Raw genomic sequence first — 23,304 nt, 5'->3', positions numbered from 1 at the left:
ATTAGTACTTCCTGTATGTATTCTTAAGGCAAACGGTAACGATCGGGTTTTAGGTTGTCACATCGCTTTTACTTTTCTGTAGGAATGCCTTTCTGAAAGTGACAATGGTCAACAGAAACTACACACGGTAACATCTAGGGGAGAACTTTTGGGCAGCATAATGCCTGAAGAAAAAGTGAAAACTATCCAAAAGAAAGTCCTTGCTGCAAAAGAAGATTGGAAAAATTTGATTTCATCACTGCACCTGAAGCAATCCGCCCTAGAGGTAGTAATTATACCTGGTTGTAGGTGTTGTTTGAGCTATTTTATATATACAGACCTATTGTCTATTTGATAGAATTTTGCAACACATGAAATATTATATATTTTTTTATATATATTAATGGGATTGGCTCATTAAGATAACATGTCCTTATTCCCTGTTGGGGCAGGTGGATCTCATAGTCCATGCCCCACTGTGGACTTCCCTGTCTGTCAGAATGGCTAGCTGCTTTGTATGAGCATCTCCCATTCTGATAGACTTCTTTGTATTACATGGACAGCCATTCACCTGAATGTCCCCCACGCCATGTAGTACTGCATGCCTAGCTGTCCACAGCTTTCCCCGTCACAATCAGCTGTTTACTAGGAATGTGGCCTGGGGCCATTATCTGATAGCCCTAGCAACTGCATTTTGAAAGAGGGTTGTCTGGCATGAGGCAATCCTTTTAAGTGGACGATGTATTCAGAATTCTGCTGTAGATTTCTTCCTCTGCAATGCCAAGGGGGAAATCTGCCTCAAGTCAGTAGTACTTCTGCTGTGAATTACAGAACAAAATCTGCAACATCTTTCTTTTTCTCATGGAAGCTTGCAAATAAATAAAAAATGCAATCTGCTTGGTTGTTTGGGGCAATGAGGACCAATGTACTTTTTTTATTACATATATTTATATAGTGTTTCTAATTAATTTGTTCCTAACATAGAATTTAAAAGTCCAAATGAGAGATTTTGAAACAAGCGTCAAACCAGTTCAGGAATGGCTGACAAATACCGAAAGGGTAGTGCAAGACAGCAATAATCGTCTCCATGACCTGCCGTCTAAGAGGAAGGAACAGCAGAAGCTCCAGGTTAGTGACATCATTTATCGGGGGTAATGGACATTTGCTTTATTTGTTCTAACTGACGCATTTCTTCGGCCATGTGCTTTCTTATTAATACCAATTACTGAATTTGCCGTCTAGTCACCTAATGCTTATGTCAACTATATGACGCATTTAACGTGAATCTTATCCTGCTGTTTGTTGCATGCTTTTTCTGTACCGTTTCAAATGTGCTTGTGCCCTCTAGTCTATCCTAGAAGAAATAAGCTACAATGAGCCACAGATCACCAGACTAAAAGAGAAGGCTCAACAGCTAAGGGAAGGCCAGTCTGCCAACAAAAGCTATATGCACAGGGTTTCCCAGCTGGCTTCTCAGTACCTAGCACTATGCAATCTAACAAAGGTAATGTCTGACTGGGCTTTTTGCATGGATTTTGTATTGCCTGTATAAGGGTACTATCACACTTGCGTTGCTGGGTTACGGCAGGCAGTTCCGTCGCCGGACCTGCCTGCCGGATGCGGCAATCTGTATGCAAACGGAAACCATTTGTAGACGGATCCAGATCCGTCTCACAAATGCATTGCAATACCGGATCCGTCTCTCCAGTGTCACCTGGAAAAACGGAACTGGTATATATATATATTTTTTTTACATTTTTAATGGTCTGCACATGCGCAGACTGGAGCCGTCAATGTGGCAATTTTAATGCCGGATCCGGGACTAATACTTGCCGGATCCGGCATTCCGGCAAGTGTTCAGGATTTTTGGCTGGAGAGAAAAATGTAGCATGCTGCGTTTTTTTTTCTTCGTCCAAATACCGTAAAAGGACTGAACTGAAGACATCCTGATGCATCCTGAACGGATTGCTCTCCATTCAGAATGCATTAGGATAAAACTGATCCGTTTATTTCCGGTATTAAGCCCCTAGTACGGAACTCAATACCAGAAAACTTTGGCAAGTGTGAAAGTACCCTAATACTGTGTTTTCTTCTATTGCGCTATATCCCCTTTCTCTAATCGTTTCTCTACATTGACATTGAATATACTTTATTATTGACTGTGGTAAAGATAGTTATTTCAATTGTACTTTTGAGGTTTTCACTGCTTTCTGATCTTTCTTTACTAGTTTCCCTGAGATTTTTATACTGATGACCTATCCTCTGGAAAGGTCATCAGTATCTAATTGTTGGGGTTCCGGCACCTGGGACCCCCACCGGTCAGCATTTGAGAAGGCACTGGCGCTCCTATGAGCACTGCTGCCTTCTCAAAGTGCACCAAGCACAGCGCCATACAGTTTATAGCGGTTATGCCTGGTATCTAAGTCATCAATATAAAAATATCAGAAAACCTCTTTAATGAGTCATCGTTGCAATCAGGGGAATCATTTTGCAGGCTCCACAGCTAAATCCAGACCCTTCACATAACAGCCAGTGATGGCACAGATCTATATATTTGTACTTATATACTCTGTTATAATAAAAAGGTTCAGACTTGAGCCATGGTAAGGAGGACTCATTTCATACATTAAATTATGAACCTAAAATAAGAACTTTCACCCTCCAGGAAAAAATGTCAAGGATGGATCGCATTGTTGCAGAGCACCAGCAGTTTTTACAGGGTCTGACAGACCTCCAAGACTGGATAAATGATGCCATTCACCTACTGCAGACGTACTGCCATCCTACTGCAGATAAAAGTGTCCTGGACAGCAGAATGTCAAAGCTGGAGGTAAGTAAGCTTTGATTTAATGAATTTCTAAAATAAAAGGGGAAAGCACTCTAGTCCAAGTCAATTAGGTCAGTGATTAGGCCTGTTGACTCAGTTGTCTTATTCTAGTTCCTATCTCCTGTGGCATGCCATGGTAGATGGAAGTGAATGGAAATAACTCTGTAGGCCCATGCAAAGTCCTTGGAAGCCTAAGTATAGAATGCATATTTGCTATTCTACAGTGGTCCGAAAAACATACTGCCATGTGTATGTCTGCCTCCTGACATTTGTCATGAGGACCATGGTCTGCTTTTTGAATTCTGGCTATGAGACCCACACCTACTGTAGGTCTAAACAGTTACTGCTAGACTGTACACACTAAAGAGGATTGAAGAACACCAATGATGGACTATCAGGCACATTTTCAGTCTAGCATGTGAAAATGGTTTTGACTGTTTTTTCACCTTCCAGATTATGGTGTTTTCCACCCCAAAAATTAGACATCAGTCTGTTACCTTACATAACTTTGCTGTGTCAATGAGCCATTATTTAGATGTTATATCACCTACATACCATGTTTGTTTTCAGACCTTGTTGCTGGTGAAACAGGATAAAGAAATTCTGATGAAGATGATACTAACACGAGGAGAATCTGTTCTGAGAAACACAACTCCAGATGGTGCCCCTGCCATTCAGCAGCAGCTAAAAGACCTGAAGGATTCCTGGGCCTCCCTACTGTCATCTTGTATTAAGTGTAAAAGGTATAGTAGATCAACTGTTTGTAAATGGTGACTTTAATGGAGACTGTTAGCTGTATGTATGACTATTGTGTAGAGCCATTTCCAAGTCCAACATTTCCGTCAGATGAACATTGAAGGGTTATATTTACTTATTGACCTTTAAAATTACAGCCAACTGGAGGGAGCCCTGTCCAAGTGGACGAGTTACCAGGATGATGTTCGTCAGTTCTCCCTCTGGATGGACAAAGTGGAAGAGAGGATAAGTGAACCCGAGAGGCAGTTCAGTGAACTAAGAGACAAAATGACAGCACAGAGTAAAACTAAGGTATACCGTCATGGTCCATGTTCATCATTAGTATTTCATTTTCCCACTAAGGTTTTATAGTTCAATTATTGAAACATGGCTCCATTACATTAGTGAAGGAAACGTGAAGTTGTCATATCATGACGGTGTTCCCTTCAAAAGAGTTATGTGCTTTTAGTTGGGCTCACCCTTTAAGCTGTTGTTTTCCTTTCTGGGAATTGTAAAATGTAGCTTATTGGAGGGACAGAACACTTGTACTCTTAAATAGAGTGGTGGAATCCAGACATAAATACAGGTCCTTCTCAAAAAATTAGCATATTGTGATAAAGTTTATTATTTTCTGTAATGTACTGATAAACATTAGACTTTCATATATTTTAGATTCATTACACACCAACTGAAGTAGTTCAAGCCTTTTATTGTTTTAATATTGATGATTTTGGCATACAGCTCATGAAAACCCAAATTTCCTATCTAAAAAAATTAGCATATTTCATCCGACCAATAAAAGAAAAGTGTTTTTAATACAAAAAAAGTCAACCTTCAAATAATTATGTTCAGTTATGCACTCAATACTTGGTGGGGAATCCTTTTGCAGAAATGACTGCTTCAATGCGGCGTGGCATGGAGGCAATCAGCCTGTGGCACTGCTGAGGTGTTATGGAGGCCCAGGATGCTTCGATAGCGGCCTTAAGCTCTTCCAGAGTGTTGGGTCTTGCGTCTCTCAACTTTCTCTTCCCAATATCCCACAGATTCTCTATGGGGTTCAGGTCAGGAGAGTTGGCAGGCCAATTGAGCACAGTAATACCATGGTCAGTAAACCATTTACCAGTGGTTTTGGCACTGTGAGCAGGTGCCAGGTCGTGCTGAAAAATGAAATCTTCATCTCCATAAAGCTTTTCAGCAGATGGAAGCATGAAGTGCTCCAAAATCTCCTGATAGCTAGCTGCATTGACCCTGCCCTTGATAAAACACAGTGGACCAACACCAGCAGCTGACATGGCACCCCAGACCATCACTGACTGTGGGTACTTGACACTGGACTTCAGGCATTTTGGCATTTCCCTCTCCCCAGTCTTCCTCCAGACTCTGGCACCTTGATTTCCGAATGACATGCAAAATTTGCTTTCATCCGAAAAAAGTACTTTGGACCACTGAGCAACAGTCCAGTGCTGCTTCTCTGTAGCCCAGGTCAGGCGCTTCTGCCGCTGTTTCTGGGGAATGCGGCACCTGTAGCCCATTTCCTGCACACGCCTGTACACGGTGGCTCTGGATGTTTCTACTCCAGACTCAGTCCACTGCTTCCGCAGGTCCCCCAAGGTCTGGAATCGGTCCTTCTCCACAATCTTCCTCAGGGTCCGGTCACCTCTTCTCGTTGTGCAGCGTTTTCTGCCACACTTTTTCCTTCCCACAGACTTCCCACTGAGGTGCCTTGATACAGCACTCTGGGAACAGCCTATTCGTTAAGAAATTTCTTTCTGTGTCTTACCCTCTTGCTTGAGGCTGTCAATGATGGCCTTCTGGACAGCAGTCAGGTCGGCAGTCTTACCCATGATTGCGGTTTTGAGTAATGAACCAGGCTGGGAGTTTTTAAAAGCCTCAGGAATCTTTTGCAGGTGTTTAGAGTTAATTAGTTGATTCAGATGATTAGGTTAATAGCTCGTTTAGAGAACCTTTTCATGATATGCAAATTTTTTTAGATAGGAATTTTGGGTTTTCATGAGCTGCATGCCAAAATCATCAATATTAAAACAATAAAAGGCTTGAACTACTTCAGTTGGTTTGTAATGAATCTAAAATATATGAAAGTCTAATGTTTATCAGTACATTACAGAAAATAATGAACTTTATCACAATATGCTAATTTTTTGAGAAGGACCTGTAGATGTCATGACTTGACTTGGTCCATAGGTGCTGTGTCCTTGACTTGCATTAGATCTTTCTATTATATCATTTCATTGTTCCGCCAAATAAAATGGCATTGAGCTTTCAATAAACTTTGCCTTAAAGGGGCTTTCCGGGTTCACCCCTCCGGCCCCCCTGTTAAGAGCATCGGAGCAGCTCTCTCTTGCCTTGTGCAATTCAGATTTTTTTGTTTATATCATTACATTATTAGGTGGAGGCTTCCCCCTAGCAGTGTTCCCGGTGATGACACCGTTTTACAGTCTAGGGCAACGCTAAAGCCCACCCATTAGTGCTGGTGACGTCACCGGGCTCACTGCTAGTCGGAAGCCTCCGCCTAGCAGTCGCCATGGAGAGCCTGGTATGTCACCGGTTCTCCAAGAAATGCCTTTGCTCTGCGAGATTCAGCATAGGACAAAGGAGAGTATCGAAGCATGAACATTTCCCATGCTCATATCATGAAGGCTGCCTAGGAAAAAATGGAAATATGTCCGGGTTCAGCTCTGAACCCGGACAACCCCTTTAATCAACAGTACAGTTTGTGAACCTGAGGAGTAATTTTTGGCCACTATATAGCGCAAAGTTGTGTGAAAATTAGTGACCATTTAAAGCGTGGGCGTGGCTAAGCTCTGTTCACTTGAATGGTGCTTAGCCGCGCCCACGCTAGTTGATACTAGTCGTGATGTCAGTGGGCCGGCGGTAAACAGTGAGAAGGCCGCAGCGCTACTGGAGCGCCGCTGCCTTCTCAAACAGCTGATCGGCAGGGGTCCCGGATGTCGGACCCACGCCGATCAGATGCTGATGATCTATCCAGAGGATAGATCATCAGTTAAAACAAAGTGCAGAACCCCTTTAAGTTAGTTATTCCAAAAGCAAACACTGCATTCAATTGGAATCTGTCACCATCTCTTATCCCCTGAAACCGATGTAAGTGCCTGCTTGCTCTAGGCAAAGAGAGTGAAATCCATGCCTTTGCCTCCACTTTTCACTGCCCCACATTATGAATATTCACATCCTCCTCCTCTTGGCCTACTGTAAACACATCTCTGAATCGGGCAGGCTTATGTGAATCGAAAAGGATGGATGGGGATCACAGCTGTACATTTACATACGGGGACTTCCAAGTGTATGCATATCCCTGAGAGGACTCCTGGGGGCTCTAACACGGACACAGATTGTTGGAAGGTATACGTACTCTGAATTTGGGTCTTAACCGCTATATACTGGTAGTATAGTAATGTAGGGTAGTTAATTTTGGTAACAAATTCTCTTTAAACACGAACATGGGTAAAAGAACTGCTTGCAAATTTCCAGACAGGAAGAATGACGACCTTCTTTGCTATACTGACATGATAGTAATATTGTTTTACAGTTATTGAATGAAGAAGTTTTAAGCCACAGCAGTTTACTAGAGACCATAGAAAAGAAAGGATCCAGCATGACTGAGCATTATGTCACCCAACTGGAGCTCCAAGACCTGCATGAACGTTACAGTACTCTGAAAGAAAAGGTTAAGGTAAAACAATACAGCGATGCTATTATATTCTCTATGTAATGGCTCAGATGGGGATTTGTGTATGTTTAATGGCTTATGGTTCTCCAGTTTCCATTGAATATTTCATTATGCAGTTTCTACTAGTAACCATTCAGATACTGACATGTCTTTTAATACTTTAATAATAGCATAATATGAGTATTATTATCCTTGCTAGAGATGAGCGAATATCATGTTATGAAATTCGTTCACACTTCGTTTGGTGGAAAAAGCAGAATTGCATTATGGATTCTGTTACCACGGACCATAACGCTATTCTATGATGGAATGCATAATAGAATTCTTTTAGAGGCATTTCGTTATTCATTCCGTCATAATAGAAGTCTATGGCCTGCATAACGGATCTGTCCCGTTTCCGTTATGCAGGGGAGTCCTACATAACGGAAATGGGACGGATCTGTTTTGCAGCCCATACACTTCTATTATGACGGAATGAATAACGGAATGCCTCTATAGGCATTCCGTCATAGAATTGGGTTATGGTCAGTGGTAACGTAATCCATAACTCAATTCACCTTTTACCAGTAAACGAAGTGTGAACGAATTTCTAAATATGAAATTTGCTCATCTCTAATCACTGCATTGGTATACGTGGAAAAGTGATGGTGGTTTGTATTTCAATAGGAAGCTATGACCAAAGCAGAGAAAATAGTGACAGACCACCAAAATTATCAAAAGGCGCTCAGGGCATTTGAAGACTGGATACAGCAAGAAAATGAAAAACTGAACTGTCTAGTGTTGTTTGATGGAGATGCTGAGATGTATGATTCTACTCTTCGAGAACTACAGGTAACTCTTTGTAACTTTATACTACAGCCATACTTTATGTTACAGCTATGGCAGCTGCTTCCACATCCATTTTGGTCAGTAAGATGTTTAATAACTAACTTGGCCACCAGTGTAAGAATAGTGGGTGACAAGAATGAGGAACATAATGAAAAAAATTATAATATTAAAGGTCCTACTTGGTCCTAATACCATTGATCATTATATTTGACTCTCCAGGAGCTTCAGGTGCGTTGTGCAGAAGGACAGGCATTATTGAACAGTACCTTACACATAAGAGAAGATGTGATACCATGGGGTATTCCACACACAGAAGACAGAGAATTGGAATCCTTAAGACATGACTGGCAAGTTTATCAGCAAAAGCTGACAGAAGGCCGAAGCCAGACTAATGCTTCATTCAGCAAGCTGAAGCTGATGGAGAAGAAGTTCCAGAAGATAGATGAATGGTTGTCCTCAGTGGAAGGAAAAGTGAATATCAGAACCGGACGTCAGTCAGACCGAGCAACAAAGGAGATACAGCGTCAACAAATGAAGGTAAGTTCATAACTTCTTGATCATGCTATAGGTATTATATGTGGGCTCTGGGGTGTTTTGCTAATAAAAATCCAGCACTGTTGAAGACCAGTCTGTCCAAGCGCACTGTTTTTTTTTTTATCAATTTGCTGCAACAAAACTGCAAACAAGGGATGTGATACTAATTATGTCTTCTGTTCATCCACCAGGCAGATTGCTTAGGGATATAGTTTGGCTTCCATATTGAATTGTCATCATTCAAATAGCAAGCTATCCTATGAATGCTTTTCATTTGTTTTCTGTTTTAGAAATGGCACGAGGAGGTGATGGTCTACAGGGATGAAGTTGAAGAGGTTGGCACCTTGGCCCAACAAGTGTTAGAGGAAGGCCGCAGCAGCAGAATTGGGAGTATGGCCACCCTGTTAACATCTCGCTATCAGGCTGTCAGGCTTCATATTTTGGTAAATAACATCAATATGTATTCATTGTGCCAAGATGTTACTCTTTACAAAGTTGCTCAAGATCACTTTTTTAAATAAAATTGTTGTACCTAAGAATATACATAAATTGGTGTGGTGTATTTGAAAGGACTTGTGCCCTCTAAAGTGTATTTTCATCAATTACTCTAGCTCCCATTCCGCTTTGATTGACAGGGCCAGGCATCATCACGCCTGTCAAAGTGCAGAGGTTGAGGCAGTTGCAGAGAGAGTAGAGACTCTAGGTGTAACAGCAATGCCCCCATTGCTCTTAGAGGCTCATTTCCATATATTTAAACATCATTTTCCTCAGCAATGCATGCACATATGCACATGGGGCCAACACAGATGCCTTCAGCTGCCAAGCAAACATGCAACAGGTCAGCCTGTGTCATAGGTACAGATCTGCTGACAGATGCCTTTTAACAAATGAATAACCTATTGTGAGACAGTGACAGGTAGAGTGATTGATGGCAGGTATTTTTCCCCTAGAATCCTGTCATATGCAGCTTAAGCTCCAGGGAATGCCCAGTATGCAGTGGAAAGCCCAAGCTTTCCTGAGGTGGCTTTGTAGAAAAGCTGGTATAGGGCCTGGAGTTTGGATTGGGGAAGAGCAATCCGCAGTCCACTTCTGGGAAGAGTTCTAGCCTGATGTCTCTGATTAGCCGCACCAGCACCAGTTGCATAAAGAGAACCCGGGCAGAGAAGTCTGGGCCTAAGACCTGGGTCTGATATTCTGGTGGGTACAAGGAGCTCGCTGTGATGAACATGTTTAGGACAGTGAGTAAAATACTGTTTAGTTAGAGCTCAGACGAGCAGGTTTTTATTTTGTGTTTTGCCTAAAATGTAAAAGGCCTTTTGTTTCTGTTATTTGAAACCACAATAAAGTGGGACTTTCTTTGGACTTCAACTCGAATGTCGCTGTCTCTGACTGTTCGCAAGCCGGCCAATCCTGCCTTACCAGAGCTAATTCCCACACTATATACTGTATATGCTTAAAGGGTTTCTACCACTTAGGTGTCACATATTTGGCTGTCAGACACTAGCGATCCGCTAGTGTCTGCTCTGGCCAACCATCCTAATATAATTGCTTTTGGGGCGGTGGTTTGGCTAAAAAAACTACTTTTATTAATATGCTAATGAGCCTCTAGGTGCTATGGGGGCGTCATTAGCACCTAGAGGCTCCGTCTACCTTCAGAAACTGCCGCCGCCGAGCGCGTCCCTCCAGCCCGCCCATCTCCTCCTGAATGCGATCCTCGTATGTATTCTGCGCATGCGCAGTGAATGTCTGACCGCTTCCTTGCTCAGACATCTCCACTGCGCCTGCGCGATGACGCCATAGTGCTCCGAGGAACAGGCGCAGTGGAGATGTCTGAGCAGGGAAGCTGTCAGACATTTACTGCGCATGCGCAGAATACATACCAGGATCGCATTCAGGAGGAGATGGGCGGGCTGGAGGGACGCGCTGGGGGCGGCAGTTTCTAAAGGTAGACGGAGCCTCTAGGTGCTAATGACGCCCCCATAGCACCTAGAGGCTCATTAGCATATTAATAAAAGTTGTTTTTTTAGCCAAACCACCGCCCCAAAAGCAATTATATTAGGATGGTTGGCCAGAGCAGACACTAGCGGATCGCTAGTGTCTGACAGCCAAATATGTGACACCTAAGTGGTAGAAACCCTTTAATATATTTATGAAATGTTATGAATTTACCGCACAATGGATGTTGAGGTGAATGTATATAGGAGCTAATGTTGCAGTCATTTTTCTGTTTGTACTCTTTGTTATTCCCGATGACTATCCTACTTGACATTGTATGAATTAGTTCAGTTGTGACTTATGTCGCTCAGTAACATTTTTTTCTCTCCCTATTTTAGGAGCAAATTCAATTCCTCGAAGAAGAAATTAGGAACATAGAGGAAGCTGATGTTGCCATGAAATATTACACAGACTGGTTTACTGATGCTTTCCAGAACTTCAAAAATATAACAGCAGATTTAGGAGTTGTGGATAAGACAGCATTGGAGAAAAAAATGAAAAACCTTGAGGTAAATGTACCCTTAAAAGCCTTCAGAGTCTTGTTTCAATACAACTGTAGAGGTATTTGCCTAGGGCTATTCTTTATATTATGTTTTGTTATCCTGATATTCTGCCCATTTTTTGTTTATAGTCTTTATTAGGTGATATGGATTTAGGTAACAGACTGCTGAAAGCACTCCGTGAAAAGGGTGATCGTGTTCTTAAGTACTTGGCGGGAGATGAAGCTGACCAGCTGGAGAAGGATATACACAACCACATGGAGAAGTTGGAGGAGCTAACAAGTTCAGTTAGAAAGGAGCATACAGCTTTGGAAAAGGGTCTCCATCATGGAAAGGAATTCTCTGACAAGTACAGCGGACAAATTCAGTGGCTGACAGAGTATCAGAATGTCCTGCAAGCTGACGTGGAATCCAAAACTGAGCTCTATGAGAAGAAGGCACAACTAGCCAAGTATAAGGTGGGTTATTGCTTAGAAGTTTGCTACATATCCTATGCGCCATACACTGTGGATCTTATTGCCATAGAACCCAGCAACCTTGCAGTTGACTGCAACATGACAGCCAAGAAATACTTGCACTCCAGTAAAGATCAATATTGCACACCTTTGAAATGTGAGACACATAATCTGTTATTGGCTTTAGGTGTCACTGGGCTGATTTTTTTAATGAAAAATGGATTGTGAGGCATGAGCATACATTATATAAAGTACTGTGTAAATCAGCGGTCCCCAACCTGTTACTCTTCATCTGCTGCACAACTGCAATTCCCATCACAACCAGACAGCTTGCAACAGCAGTACCATCTATTGGGGACCCCTGATTGAAATATCTACACAACAATGAAGATAATCATATTTTTATATTTGTGTGCATAGTCCATACAGCAGACTGTCCTTTCTCGTGAGCCGTCCATCAGAGTTGTTATTGAAAAGGGCGAAGCCTTGCTTAGAATGACTCACAATGCCTTTGTGGATGAAAAAATTCACAAATTGCAGAAGGATTATCAAGGGCTATGCAGTCTGGCCAAGGTAAAGTACATATACATTGCATTCATTTCATCATTTAAATTCAAAATGAAAGTATGAAAGTGTATACAGGCTCTAAAGGCTACTCTCGACGTAAAGCACCACTGAGCTCTCAGCAAACTTTGCATTAATCATAGTACGTTGTGTGTACATGAGGAATAACACTGTTTCTGGCCATTATGTCACTTGTGTCTGGCAGTTTTACCTTTGCTTGCTGAATATCTAGTTTGCAGTTCTCCCAGACATGGTGGGTGGAGACTAGCTGCCATCTATTGCATACACAGAAAGTAGAGGAGAATCTCCATCCTAACTGTCTCACAGTCACTCAGAAGCAGCCTAGTAAGGTTGTTAATGGAGCACTTGTGCTGAACTATAAACTTCCTCTGTATCTCTCCCTTTGTCAGTGCCTGTCTCTGAGTTTCTGCCTATTCCTCCTCTCTCCCCTCTCCATAGATTTGTATTAACAGTGTAATATAATCCTAATGCAGAAATGATCCATCCTGGACACAAATAAGGCATTTTTACAAAGTGAAAAGCAATTATCCAGGGAAACAATGGGGGTTGGTAAACAGCTGATAATAGGAAAACTAGACATTTCTCACTAATAATACATATTACAAAGTTTCATGTGGTTTCTTCTACTCTTGATTTGTGCAAAGTTGTGTTTAAAGTTAGTGACCATTTAAAGCTACATAAAGTAAATATATATGCATAATTCTAGTACCCACTATATGTTTTGCCTGAATGGTAAATATATAAGTTAAGAATATATTCACATTCTAATTCATTTAAAAGAGGCTTGCTGCCAGAACAACCCTATATAGATAAATGGAACTGAATTTAGTTACAGTAATTTCTGCAACAAATCTTCCATGTGTGAATTCACTGTTAGGGAGCAGTTACACAACCGTAGTGTTTTACGGATCCGCAAAACACGAATACCTGCCTTGTGCATTCCGCAATATGCTGACTGCACTAGTTGCAGATGATGCACCCTTTGCAACTGCACAGGTCACACACCCCGAAGGCCAACCTGATTAAAGTGTAACTGTCATTCTGTTTTTATTTGTGTAATGTATAGGGGCAGTGATACTGACCAATTTTGTAAAATATTTTAATTACTGAAATCATACATTTCTATTAGAAAAATAGCTCTAAAGTTTCCCATTTTGAGCCTTAGGCTACGTTCACATCACCGTTCAGCCTTTCCGTTCTCCTGCTCCGTTTTCCGCTCAGAAGATGATTTTTAAGCGGAGACAAAAGTCCTGCATGCATAACTTTTGTCTCCGTTTAAAAATCATCTTCTGAGCGGAAACATAACAGACCCCATTATAGTCTATGGGGTCCTAAGGGCTCCGTTTGACTCCGTTTGGCGTCAGTTATGTGCCTTATCCGTCCTTTCTGTTCTCCTGCCCTTAAACGGAGCAGGAGAACGGAAAGGCTGAACGGTGATGTGAGCGTAGCCTTAGCAATGCTCCTCTGTCTTCTATTTACATAACACAGTCAGTGTTAGCAAGTCCACACTTTTATGTAAACAGAAGACAGAGGAGCGTTGCTAAGGCTCAAAATGGGCCACTTTAGAGCTATTTTTCTACTAGAAATGTATGATATCAGTAATTAAAGTATATTGCAAAAATGGTCAGTATCACTGCAACTACACATTGCACAAATAATAAAAGAATGACAGTTACACTTTAAAGTTAACCTCCTAATATAGAAATTAAATGGGTAAATAGGCCTTGTGGACAGATATACACTTATAATAGAGGTGATTTGCATCTGTTTATTGATAACAGTTTTAACATACTATAATAAATTAGAATTCAGATGGAATATAAATGAGTTACTAGTATGTGTCATTGCTAGTTATGTATTGTATCTGTCTTTTTTTGCTGACACATGATATATCATGAAACAGATGACTGTGGCTGAATTGGAAGACAAAGTGAAGGAGCACGAATGCTATAATAGTGAGCTGCAGGATGTAGAGAAGTGGCTCCTTCAGATGTCAAGCAGGCTGGTAACCCCTGACCTAATGGAAAGCAGCAATTTAGAGGCAATTACTCAACAGCTGGCTAATCACAAGGTATTACAGGATGACGAGAGCATTGAATATTTATGTCTGTAATCATATTGTGCCATTTTCTGTTACATTTAGGCAAGCAATGGATTGTGTTTGTAACTTTAAACTTCAAAGGCTCTTGGAAGGTACTGGATCTCATTGTGTTGATCCAGCTGGTGTAGGGAGTCCTACGGGCAATACTACTTGTCTCTCTGATGACACCTATAGGAAGGTGAACACCACTACGACATCTAAATATTGTGCATGTTGATGCATGCATTTATGGTTCTCTGTAATATTCCCAGTTTTACCACTATTTTCTAAGCATATTAGGGCACATTTATTAAGACCGGCGTTTTAGACTCTGTTCTTAATAGCCCTAGGCTGGCGGTGGTTCTGATGAAGTTATTAAGAGGCGCCAGTTCTAAATGTAAGAGCACTTCCGAGCTGTCTTACATTTAGACCCTTTTCTATGCCTAAAACAGGCGTAGAAAATGGTAAATGAGACAGGTGTACCTTCCCACACCACCCCCACAATTTTAGAACTGGTGTGAGCAGGGAGAAGTCGCCGATTGTGGAGCAACTAACTGTTGCGCCACAATTTGCGCCTGAAATACGCCTAATATAGGCATATTTCAGCTGAATAATTGACCCCTATTGTCCTTCACTAAAGTCAGTGTTGATTTAGTAAATGGCAAAATACAGACTCAAGGGACACTGCTAAGTAATATCTTTCAGCTGTAGTTTTCTTCATAAACATCCACAGCAGAACACATAGGCTAAACCATATACGAATGATGAATACTTGTAAATATCCTGACATGAACGCTAAATCATTATGCAGGCAATGATGGAGGATATTGCTGGTTTTGAAGAGCGTTTGAGTAGTCTCAAACTGAAGGGAGAAAATCTGGTTCTTCACTGTGCAGAACATCTGCAAGCAAAGTTCAAACAAACCATACAAGCACATCTACAAGGAACAAGGGACAGTTACTCGGCTATCTGCAGTACTGTCCAGAGGGTAAGTTATAATACACCCATAATGTCACCGTCACAACTTGTTAAAGAGGACCCCTCCTGACACATATTAGTAAAAGCTTGTATTCCTCATGAAATAACTATTCTAAAGCATCATATTTTAAAACCGTATGTAATACTATTCCTCTGTTATTTTTCCTAGAAATGTATAAATAATCGACAACTATGTGGGGGAGTGTGTCCTTACACACTCTCATCCTGTCCAGTGTTCACAGTGACAGACAATGTAGGGACACCCCCTTAGCAAGGGAAATGGTAACACCCAGTTATCAATTTATTCATACATTTCTACAATGAATAACAGAGGAAAAAACAATACAGAGTTCTAAGAAAAGATGCTTTATATTGTTGTTTTGTGGCGATTACAGTATTTACTAAAAATAGACATGTCAGGTTTGGTCCTCTTTAAATACTACGTCAAGCATGCCTACAACTTCTGTCTTAATAAAATACCTTAAAAGCTATGGACACATGTGGGGTGGGTTTTTGTATTTTTGTATTCTACTCATTTTGGGCTAAAGATGAGAATAATCCTTTAAGCTAAATTATGATTTATTTGTTTATTTCTTTAGTATAATAATATTGAATGATACTTTTGTCACCACTTGTAATGTTTTCCATCAACCTCTAGGTGTACTTAAGTTTGGAAAATGAACTACAAAAGCATGTTAGTCACCAAGACACGTTACTACAATGTCAAGCCTGGTATTCTAGTGCGAAGAAAGAGTTAGAAGAAAAAGCCAAAGCCCCACTCAGTCTGGCCGAGGCCACAAAACAGGTATCCGAAGAGTTAAAAATAGACTTGATTTAATATTATAACAGTGTTAAGCAATTATCCTGTTAGAGTGCAACTGCCTCAATTTTCAAATTTGTATAAAAACATCAATAATAATTTTTTCACCAGCTCTTTCCATTGCATTTATCTACACAGGTGAAACATTACAGGACTCTGCAGGAGCAGGCCAACACGTATTTGGACCTTCTGTGCACGGCTTGTGATTTATCTGACGGTGCTGTGAAGAATGTAGCAATCAGCATTCAGCAAATGAAGCAGACAGTAAGCATCTCACTGCTGTTATAGCCAGTAACATTATGTGAACCATGACAACTCAATGAATGTCTGCAAACCCTCAGTAACGTGCACGTCACATGATGTAAAAGGTTCCACAGGAATCTTCAGCGGAGACACCAGCCCAGTCTTCTCACAGTGTGAGACTGGCCACTTTACTAGGATTGATGGATAGTATATTGAGCTAAGTGTTTTACAATGTGTTCTTCCATAGATTGAACAAAGAATGATGAAGTCTCAGGATCTGGCTAACGGCTGGGAAGAAGTGAGAGAAATGAAGTTGGAGCTTCAGATATATTTTCAGGAGGCTGGCCAACAGCTTCAAGACTTGAAGAGAAGACGAGCAGAACTAGAGATCAAACTAGCACAGAACATGGTCTCTCAGCTGAAGGTACTAGAATGGGTTCACTTGGGATGTGCCATTTTCCTTTCATAAGACACAGATCATATCTTGCCATAGAGAATTATTCAGAATGGTGTATTAGTCTGGTGTTTCTTCAAAATAAATCAAGTTTTCTGCTGCTGCGACAGATACCCTAATGAAAAAACTGGGTCACTTAGGCTAGTTTCAAACTTGTGCCAAAGCAATCCAGCAAGTTGTTCCGGCAGAGGAATAGTCTGTCAGATTTCTCAGGATCTGGCATAGCTGAATAGTAGCGCATGACCACCGGACCCCATAGACTGAATCGTTGCATGCAACAGTCTTTGGCTGTATTCCAGCATTTATGCCAGGGAGTTGCCAGATCCCTGACGGATCCCATTATAGTCAATGAGCTCCAGCGGTGAATGGCCGAATCTGGCTATGCCGGATCCAGAATGCTCTGGAAGACGCAAGTGTGAGAGTCACCAATGGGGGGAATCACCGATGGGGGAAGGCTGAGGAGTATGAGCTTGTGCAGTGTATTGAGCAGAGTCCTGTACTGGAGCCACTAAAAGTGACCCAGCAGTTGTGTGAAGGTCATTGTCACCGGTTTATGCTCAGGGCAGCATAAAACAAGACAGATTTCCTCTCAAGTCCCGGTGTAGCGGTAAACATGAATATTACATTTTACTTGTGAATGATATATTATGGTATTAGGCTCCCTTTGTTAAAAATAGCTGTAATAAATTCCCACCACATACAGTTCTATAAAACAGGCAGCAGACATTTTCCGTATTTTCTTCCATCCATTCTTGTCATTTTTCAAGTCAACTATTTCATTCTCCAAAATATATGTTTTGTATCATGTAAATGTCAGATGACATGGTAGCTTATTCCTTATCATACAGAACTAATCTGCTGCAGAGGTTTTTTGAAGGCGTTCTCCAATCATGGTGTGCCCTGTCGTCTCATCCTCTTAAGAGATATGGGCCTCATAGTGGCAAAGGACAGTTCTTGCCCTGTAGGATATTGATTTCAGTGGGTAGACTACTACATGTCCCCTGCAATGACACTACAGCGTTTTCCAACAATAATTTGCAAACCACAATCTCAGTGTCATCCACCTGGCATCTGTAGTGACCCTAAAAATGCCACCGACAGATCACCGTTTAACAGCGGAAGCCAATAGTCAGTCACAAGATTGCCTCCCTTATTGAGGGACCACTCATCAGCCAGATTTCAGTATCAGCTGTAGAACTTGTGAACCGGAAGAAGCTGTATATTTCTTTATTTTATCTTTTTTAATATGTAATAGTTCATCACTGTGAACAAATAATACTACAAAAAGAGTATGTATTGTAAATCACATGCAAGTCTGGAGAAATTCCTTATACAATTTTAAAATATGCATAACAGGTTATTGTGATGCAGCCTGCAGCTGAGACACAAAGATTAGGCATTTGGAAGAGAGGAAAACTTAAAGTCTAAAAAATAAATGAATGATCCCTTATATTTAAGAAATTGTATAATATATCATAGACAGTAGATCACAAATTAGCAGCTCCACTCATACACTGGTTTTGGTATTTTCAGCTTAGTGTTTTGACAGCCTTTAGTCATAATTTTTTTGGTGTGTCATGTATGTAAATTATTATTGACCATACAAATAGGCCACAATAGAATCAGATGTGTTCTGCGTTTTTTTAGTTTCCTTTAGGTTTAATAATACTCCACCAGAACAGTAAAAAATTAAACTTTTAAATTATCATGGAAGCAAACCTCACTCAATGCAAGTCATGGTACTTTCACTCTAGCGTTATTCTTCTCCTGTATTGAAATTCGGTAACGGGTCTCAATACCGCAAAAAAACGCATCCGTTTTGTCCTAATGCATTCTGAATGGAAAGCAATCTGTTCAGTATGCATCAGGATGTCTTCCGTTCCGGCCCTTGTACTGTATTTGACCAGACAAAATACCGCAGCATGCTGCAGTATTTTTCCCGGACAAAATTCTGGAACACTACTGCACTTGCCAGATCTGGAATTATTTTCTATTAAAATGTATTAATGCCGGATCCGGTACCAAGTGTTCCTGAAATTGCTGCACCGCCGGTTTTCCGGTCTGTGCATGCGCAGTTCTTTCTAGCTTTGAAAAAAATTTAATACCAGATCCGGTATTCCGGATGATACCAGAAAGATGGGTCCGGTATTTCAATGAATAAGTCTAACGGATCCGGAAAAAAAAGATATCAGTTTGCATATGGATTTACGGATCCAGCAGGCAGTTCCGGCAATGGAACTGCCTGCCGGATTCTAACAATGCTAGTGTGAAAGTACCCTTACTTATAATGGCAAAGTGGTTCCTATTCATCGTTATATACACTATTCACAATGGTGAAAATGTGCTGTAATTATGTTCTACTCATTGTTCTCTATGTCTGCACTAGGAATTTAGTCAGAAGCTCCAGTCACAGCAGGATCAGATTACCAGGTTTACAGAGAAAGTGAACAAACTGACAAGTGGACAAGAGTCCCCAGAACATGCTGACATTGGTCAGTTAAGTTCCCGCTGGCTTGAGTTATGCTTTCAAATCAACAGTCTACTCCAGCAAAGGGAAGAAGATCTGCAGAGGACGCGGGATTACCACGATCGGCTCAGCATAGTCGACATCTTTCTTGACAAACTTACCACTGAGTGGGACAACTTGGCCAGGTAATTCACAGCCGCTAGATAATTTTCTAAATAATCACAACAGAAAGTTTTAACTAAAATCAAAATATTCCATTGTACCTGACGCACTGGATAACAGCTGCATGTGACAACCTCCTCTCTGAGCAGAGTATGAGAGAGTGGTCATGTCCAGTCTTCCATTCAGTAGTGACATGAACAATATTAAAGCTGGATATGCTGTTTAATCCAATTTAAAAGGCTTTTGTCTTTTTTGACACTTAAGCATTTTACAGTACATCACATAGATTTTCAGAGTATTACGGGACCACATAAATTGTGCTGTACATTTCTTTAATGTACCTTATTTGATTTGGTTCCCTACTGACTGCATTCCACATACACATACAATATACATTGGAGTACCTTAAAAAGTCAATAAAGGGAATCTGTCAGCAGTTTGTACCCCTCAGAGGAGTGTAGGCTTAGCTCTGGTAATTGTCATGCTGGTTGCATGACTGAGAAATCTGACTTTAATCCCCTGGTGCTGTCAATGGGAGTGCCATGAAGGTGGCTCCTTTGTCTTCATTGCCATTGACTCTGCAACAAACACTTCCCCAGTCCCTCACCTCTGTGTGATAGCTCTAACAGTCTCCTCACTGGATTGTACAGCCATTACTCGGAGCTGCAGGGAGGGTTTGGGAAAGCGGTCAGTTACCGCCTCCATGTCGCTTTTGATCACTCTGCCGGGGAGGATTGAAAGTTGGATTTCTCAGTCATGCAACCTACTGACAGACGCCCTGTGGATCTTACAACCTGCTAACAGACTCCATTTAAAGTTAATTTAAGGCTAATATGAGGTTCCTCTCTTGGGAGCTTTGTAGGATCTTAGCAATGTTTCACCTACATTTCTGTGAAGAAAGCCTGTCTAACTGAACTTTTATTTTTGTCAGATCTGATACTGAGAGCACAGCTGCACACCTTGAAGCTTTGAAAACCTTAGGATCAATTCTCCAAGAGAGAAGATTTGCTCTTGAGGACCTCAAGGAACAAAAGCAGAAGATAGTTGACCATTTAAATGTAGATGACAAAGAATTAGTTAAGGAGCAAACCAGTCACTTTGAGCAACGTTGGACTCAGATAGAAGAGCTAGTGAAATCAAAAATTGGGACCTGTGCCACAACATTGGAAGAATTAAGTTTTCTTAATTCCCGGTTACAGGAATTAACTGAATGGGCTGAAGATCAGCAGCCAAGCATGTCAGAAGCTTTAAAACAAAGCCCACCACCTGAACTTGCTCAGAACTTGCTTATTGACCACTTGACTATATGCAGTGAAGTGGAAACTAAGCAAGTGCTACTGAAAAACCTCATTAAAGATGCAGATAGAATTATGGCTAATCTAGGTCTGAATGAAAGGCAGAAGCTTCAGAACGTACTAGAAGATTCACAGAAACATGTTGACTGTCTCAGTGATTTAGTCAACCAAAGGAAGAAACACTTAAATAAAGCTTTGTCTGAAAGAGCACAGTTTTTAATGGCAGCGTATCAGGCCTTAAATCAAATACAACACCATGAAAAGAAAGTCATGTTTCAGGAGCACATTTGCTTGCTCCCAGATGATGTGAGTAAGCAAATTAGAACATGTAAAAATGTCCAAGCTAGTTTAAAGACTTACCAGAGTGACATTAACAGCCTCTGGAACCAGGGCAGAGAGTTAATGAAGGAAGCTACAGAACAAGAAAGAAGTGAAGTTTTAGGTAAATTACAAGAACTCCAAAATGTTTTTGATATCACTTTGCAAAAATGTGGACAAAGGCTCATAGAACTTGAAAAAAGCTTTGTTTCAAGAATTTTTTTTAAAGAGGATTTGGACAAAGCTTGTCATTGGATAAAACAAGCAGATGTGTTAACATTTCCAGAAATTAATCTGATGAACGATGATTCTGAATTATATTCCCAGCTTTCCAAATACCAGAAAATTCTTGAGCAGGCCCCTGAATATGAAAATCTTTTGCTCTCAATGCAAAGAAGTGGCCAGGAGATATTGCCTTCATTGAATGAGGTTGAAAGATTGTACCTTGATGAGAAACTCAATTCTTTGCCACAGCAATTTAACTGTGTTGTTACTTTAGCCAAAGAAAAGCTCAGTAAAGTTCAGGAAGCGATCTTTCTCCGCAAAGAGTATGTTTCATTGATTGATTTGACAAGCAAGGCTCTAAAAGAACTTGAAGACCAATTGTTACTCATGTACAAATTTCCCTCCAGCCTTTCAGCTGAGGAAGCATTGAAGCTTCAGCAGGACTATGCTTCTCTTCTAAATGAAGTTGTGGCACTTGGTACAGCAGTTAATGAACTAAATCAGAAAAAGGAGATATTCCGTAGTACAGGACAACCATGGCTTCCTGAAGAAATGTTGCAACTTGTGTGCCAGTATCATAAGTTAAAAAGAACTATGGAACAGAAAGTTAGTCAACTGGCAGACATTAAAGATGCCTATCGGAAAAATGAAGATCTTTGTTCAAAGTTGAAGATAAAATTTGAGGTGCTGAATAAGGAGTTGGAAGAAGTAAACAAGGAAACGCTTCCTGCAGAGGACAAGCTGAAAAGCTACCGTACTTTGTCAGCCAGCCTTCACAATGCAGGCACCCTTCTCAGACAAGTTACAGAACATTTAGAAGAACTTTCTCCGACGCTTGATCCTTCAGCTTATGAAGCGGCAGAGCTTGAGGTTCAACAGTGGCACGAAAAGTTAAAGTCATGGCATGCAGTGATGAAGGATCGGATGGGAGAATGTGAAAACAGACTGATTCAGAGCATAGATTTTCATATTGAAATATGTCGCACTTTGGAGTGGCTTAGACAAAAGAAGGTAGAACTTAACGAACCACTAGCTTTGGATGGAAAGCTTGAAAGTGTTCAGGAGGAAATGAGAAAGCTACAAATTCAACAGGAGGAAATTGCATCCAGTCTAAGGATTATGAATGGTCTGAGCAACAGGGAAAAGCAAAAGTACCTCAAGGCAAAAGAGTTTGTCCCAGCTGATCTGGATAAGAGCATATCGGAACTATCTGAGCTTGACAGAGATATCAGTGAAGTGATCAGTGGAAGGCAGGTCTGTGCACATGCTGGTATAAATTTGTGACCATGTTCCTGGCCATCCAATACTAACATATCGCTGATATAGATATACTGTAGGTTGTTTGCTTTAAGGGATTGATAGCAGTTGTCTGGATAACAGAGACGGATCTCCTTTTTCCCAGAAATAGTGCCACTCTTGTCCATGGGCTGTGTCTGTTTTTGCCGCTCAGGCCCATTCACATGAAATGGGGATAAACTACAATGCTAGATGCAATGAAAGAGACAAGATTGGTGCTGATTCTGGGGAAAAAAGAAGCATAGTTTTTCTAACCCCGGGCCAACATTTTAAAACATTGGCATAATCCTTTCATAGTTTTTTGTTTTGCAAAGAATTACATTTTTTTTTTTACCATCTTTTTTATTACACGTGATGATACGTAAAACTTTTTTTTCATTGGGAAACACTTAACCATGCCCAGCGTATCTTTTACGCGTTGCACAACCTATAAATGTGCTCTACGATATGCACCCCAAGGTAATCAATCATCTGTGCAGTAACTAAATTTATACTTTAGAAGCATATGGTAGCATATTTAAGTTCAGTTGCCCATCATTTCTCTGTTTTCATAGACTTGGATCTGAGTTGAAATTGGTATGACAGTGGTCTGCACTGCATAGCAGTTACATAATTCTTTTTGACTTCCTAATCGGGTTGTCTCACTTCAGCAAATGGCATTTATCATATAAGGAAAGTTAATACAAGGCACTTACTAATGTATTGTGATTGTCCATATTACTTCCTTTGCTGATTTGACTCATTTTCCCATCACATTGTACACTGCTTGTTTCCATGGTTATGACCACCCTACAATCCAGCAGCAGCACACTATAGGAAAAA

At 40.8% G+C, this 23,304-nt stretch overlaps 1 protein-coding gene across 17 annotated transcripts in view; it reads left to right on the top strand.

Moving 5' to 3' along the window:
- Window positions 1-23,304, top strand: part of SYNE1 (spectrin repeat containing nuclear envelope protein 1) — a 451,533-nt gene that overhangs the window by 263,638 nt on the left and 164,591 nt on the right. For 16 of the 17 annotated variants that reach the window (XM_044288568.1, XM_044288581.1, XM_044288580.1 and 13 more), the window contains 20 exons: window positions 83-265; window positions 964-1,107; window positions 1,328-1,483; window positions 2,645-2,809; window positions 3,377-3,549; window positions 3,700-3,853; window positions 7,107-7,250; window positions 7,914-8,078; window positions 8,295-8,612; window positions 8,900-9,052; window positions 10,943-11,113; window positions 11,236-11,562; window positions 11,980-12,132; window positions 14,048-14,215; window positions 15,036-15,212; window positions 15,861-16,007; window positions 16,161-16,286; window positions 16,513-16,689; window positions 19,106-19,371; window positions 20,280-22,440. In XM_044288568.1, coding sequence (XP_044144503.1) covers window positions 83-265; window positions 964-1,107; window positions 1,328-1,483; window positions 2,645-2,809; window positions 3,377-3,549; window positions 3,700-3,853; window positions 7,107-7,250; window positions 7,914-8,078; window positions 8,295-8,612; window positions 8,900-9,052; window positions 10,943-11,113; window positions 11,236-11,562; window positions 11,980-12,132; window positions 14,048-14,215; window positions 15,036-15,212; window positions 15,861-16,007; window positions 16,161-16,286; window positions 16,513-16,689; window positions 19,106-19,371; window positions 20,280-22,440 — 5,628 coding nt within the window. The remainder of the gene's footprint in view (window positions 1-82; window positions 266-963; window positions 1,108-1,327; window positions 1,484-2,644; window positions 2,810-3,376; window positions 3,550-3,699; window positions 3,854-7,106; window positions 7,251-7,913; window positions 8,079-8,294; window positions 8,613-8,899; window positions 9,053-10,942; window positions 11,114-11,235; window positions 11,563-11,979; window positions 12,133-14,047; window positions 14,216-15,035; window positions 15,213-15,860; window positions 16,008-16,160; window positions 16,287-16,512; window positions 16,690-19,105; window positions 19,372-20,279; window positions 22,441-23,304) is intronic. The other variant, XM_044288579.1, reaches the window with a different exon arrangement.

Source organism: Bufo gargarizans, chromosome 4 (genome assembly GCF_014858855.1).
Source record: "Bufo gargarizans isolate SCDJY-AF-19 chromosome 4, ASM1485885v1, whole genome shotgun sequence".
Taxonomy (NCBI): domain Eukaryota; kingdom Metazoa; phylum Chordata; class Amphibia; order Anura; family Bufonidae; genus Bufo; species Bufo gargarizans.
This window is presented reverse-complemented; position numbering and strand designations above follow the sequence as displayed.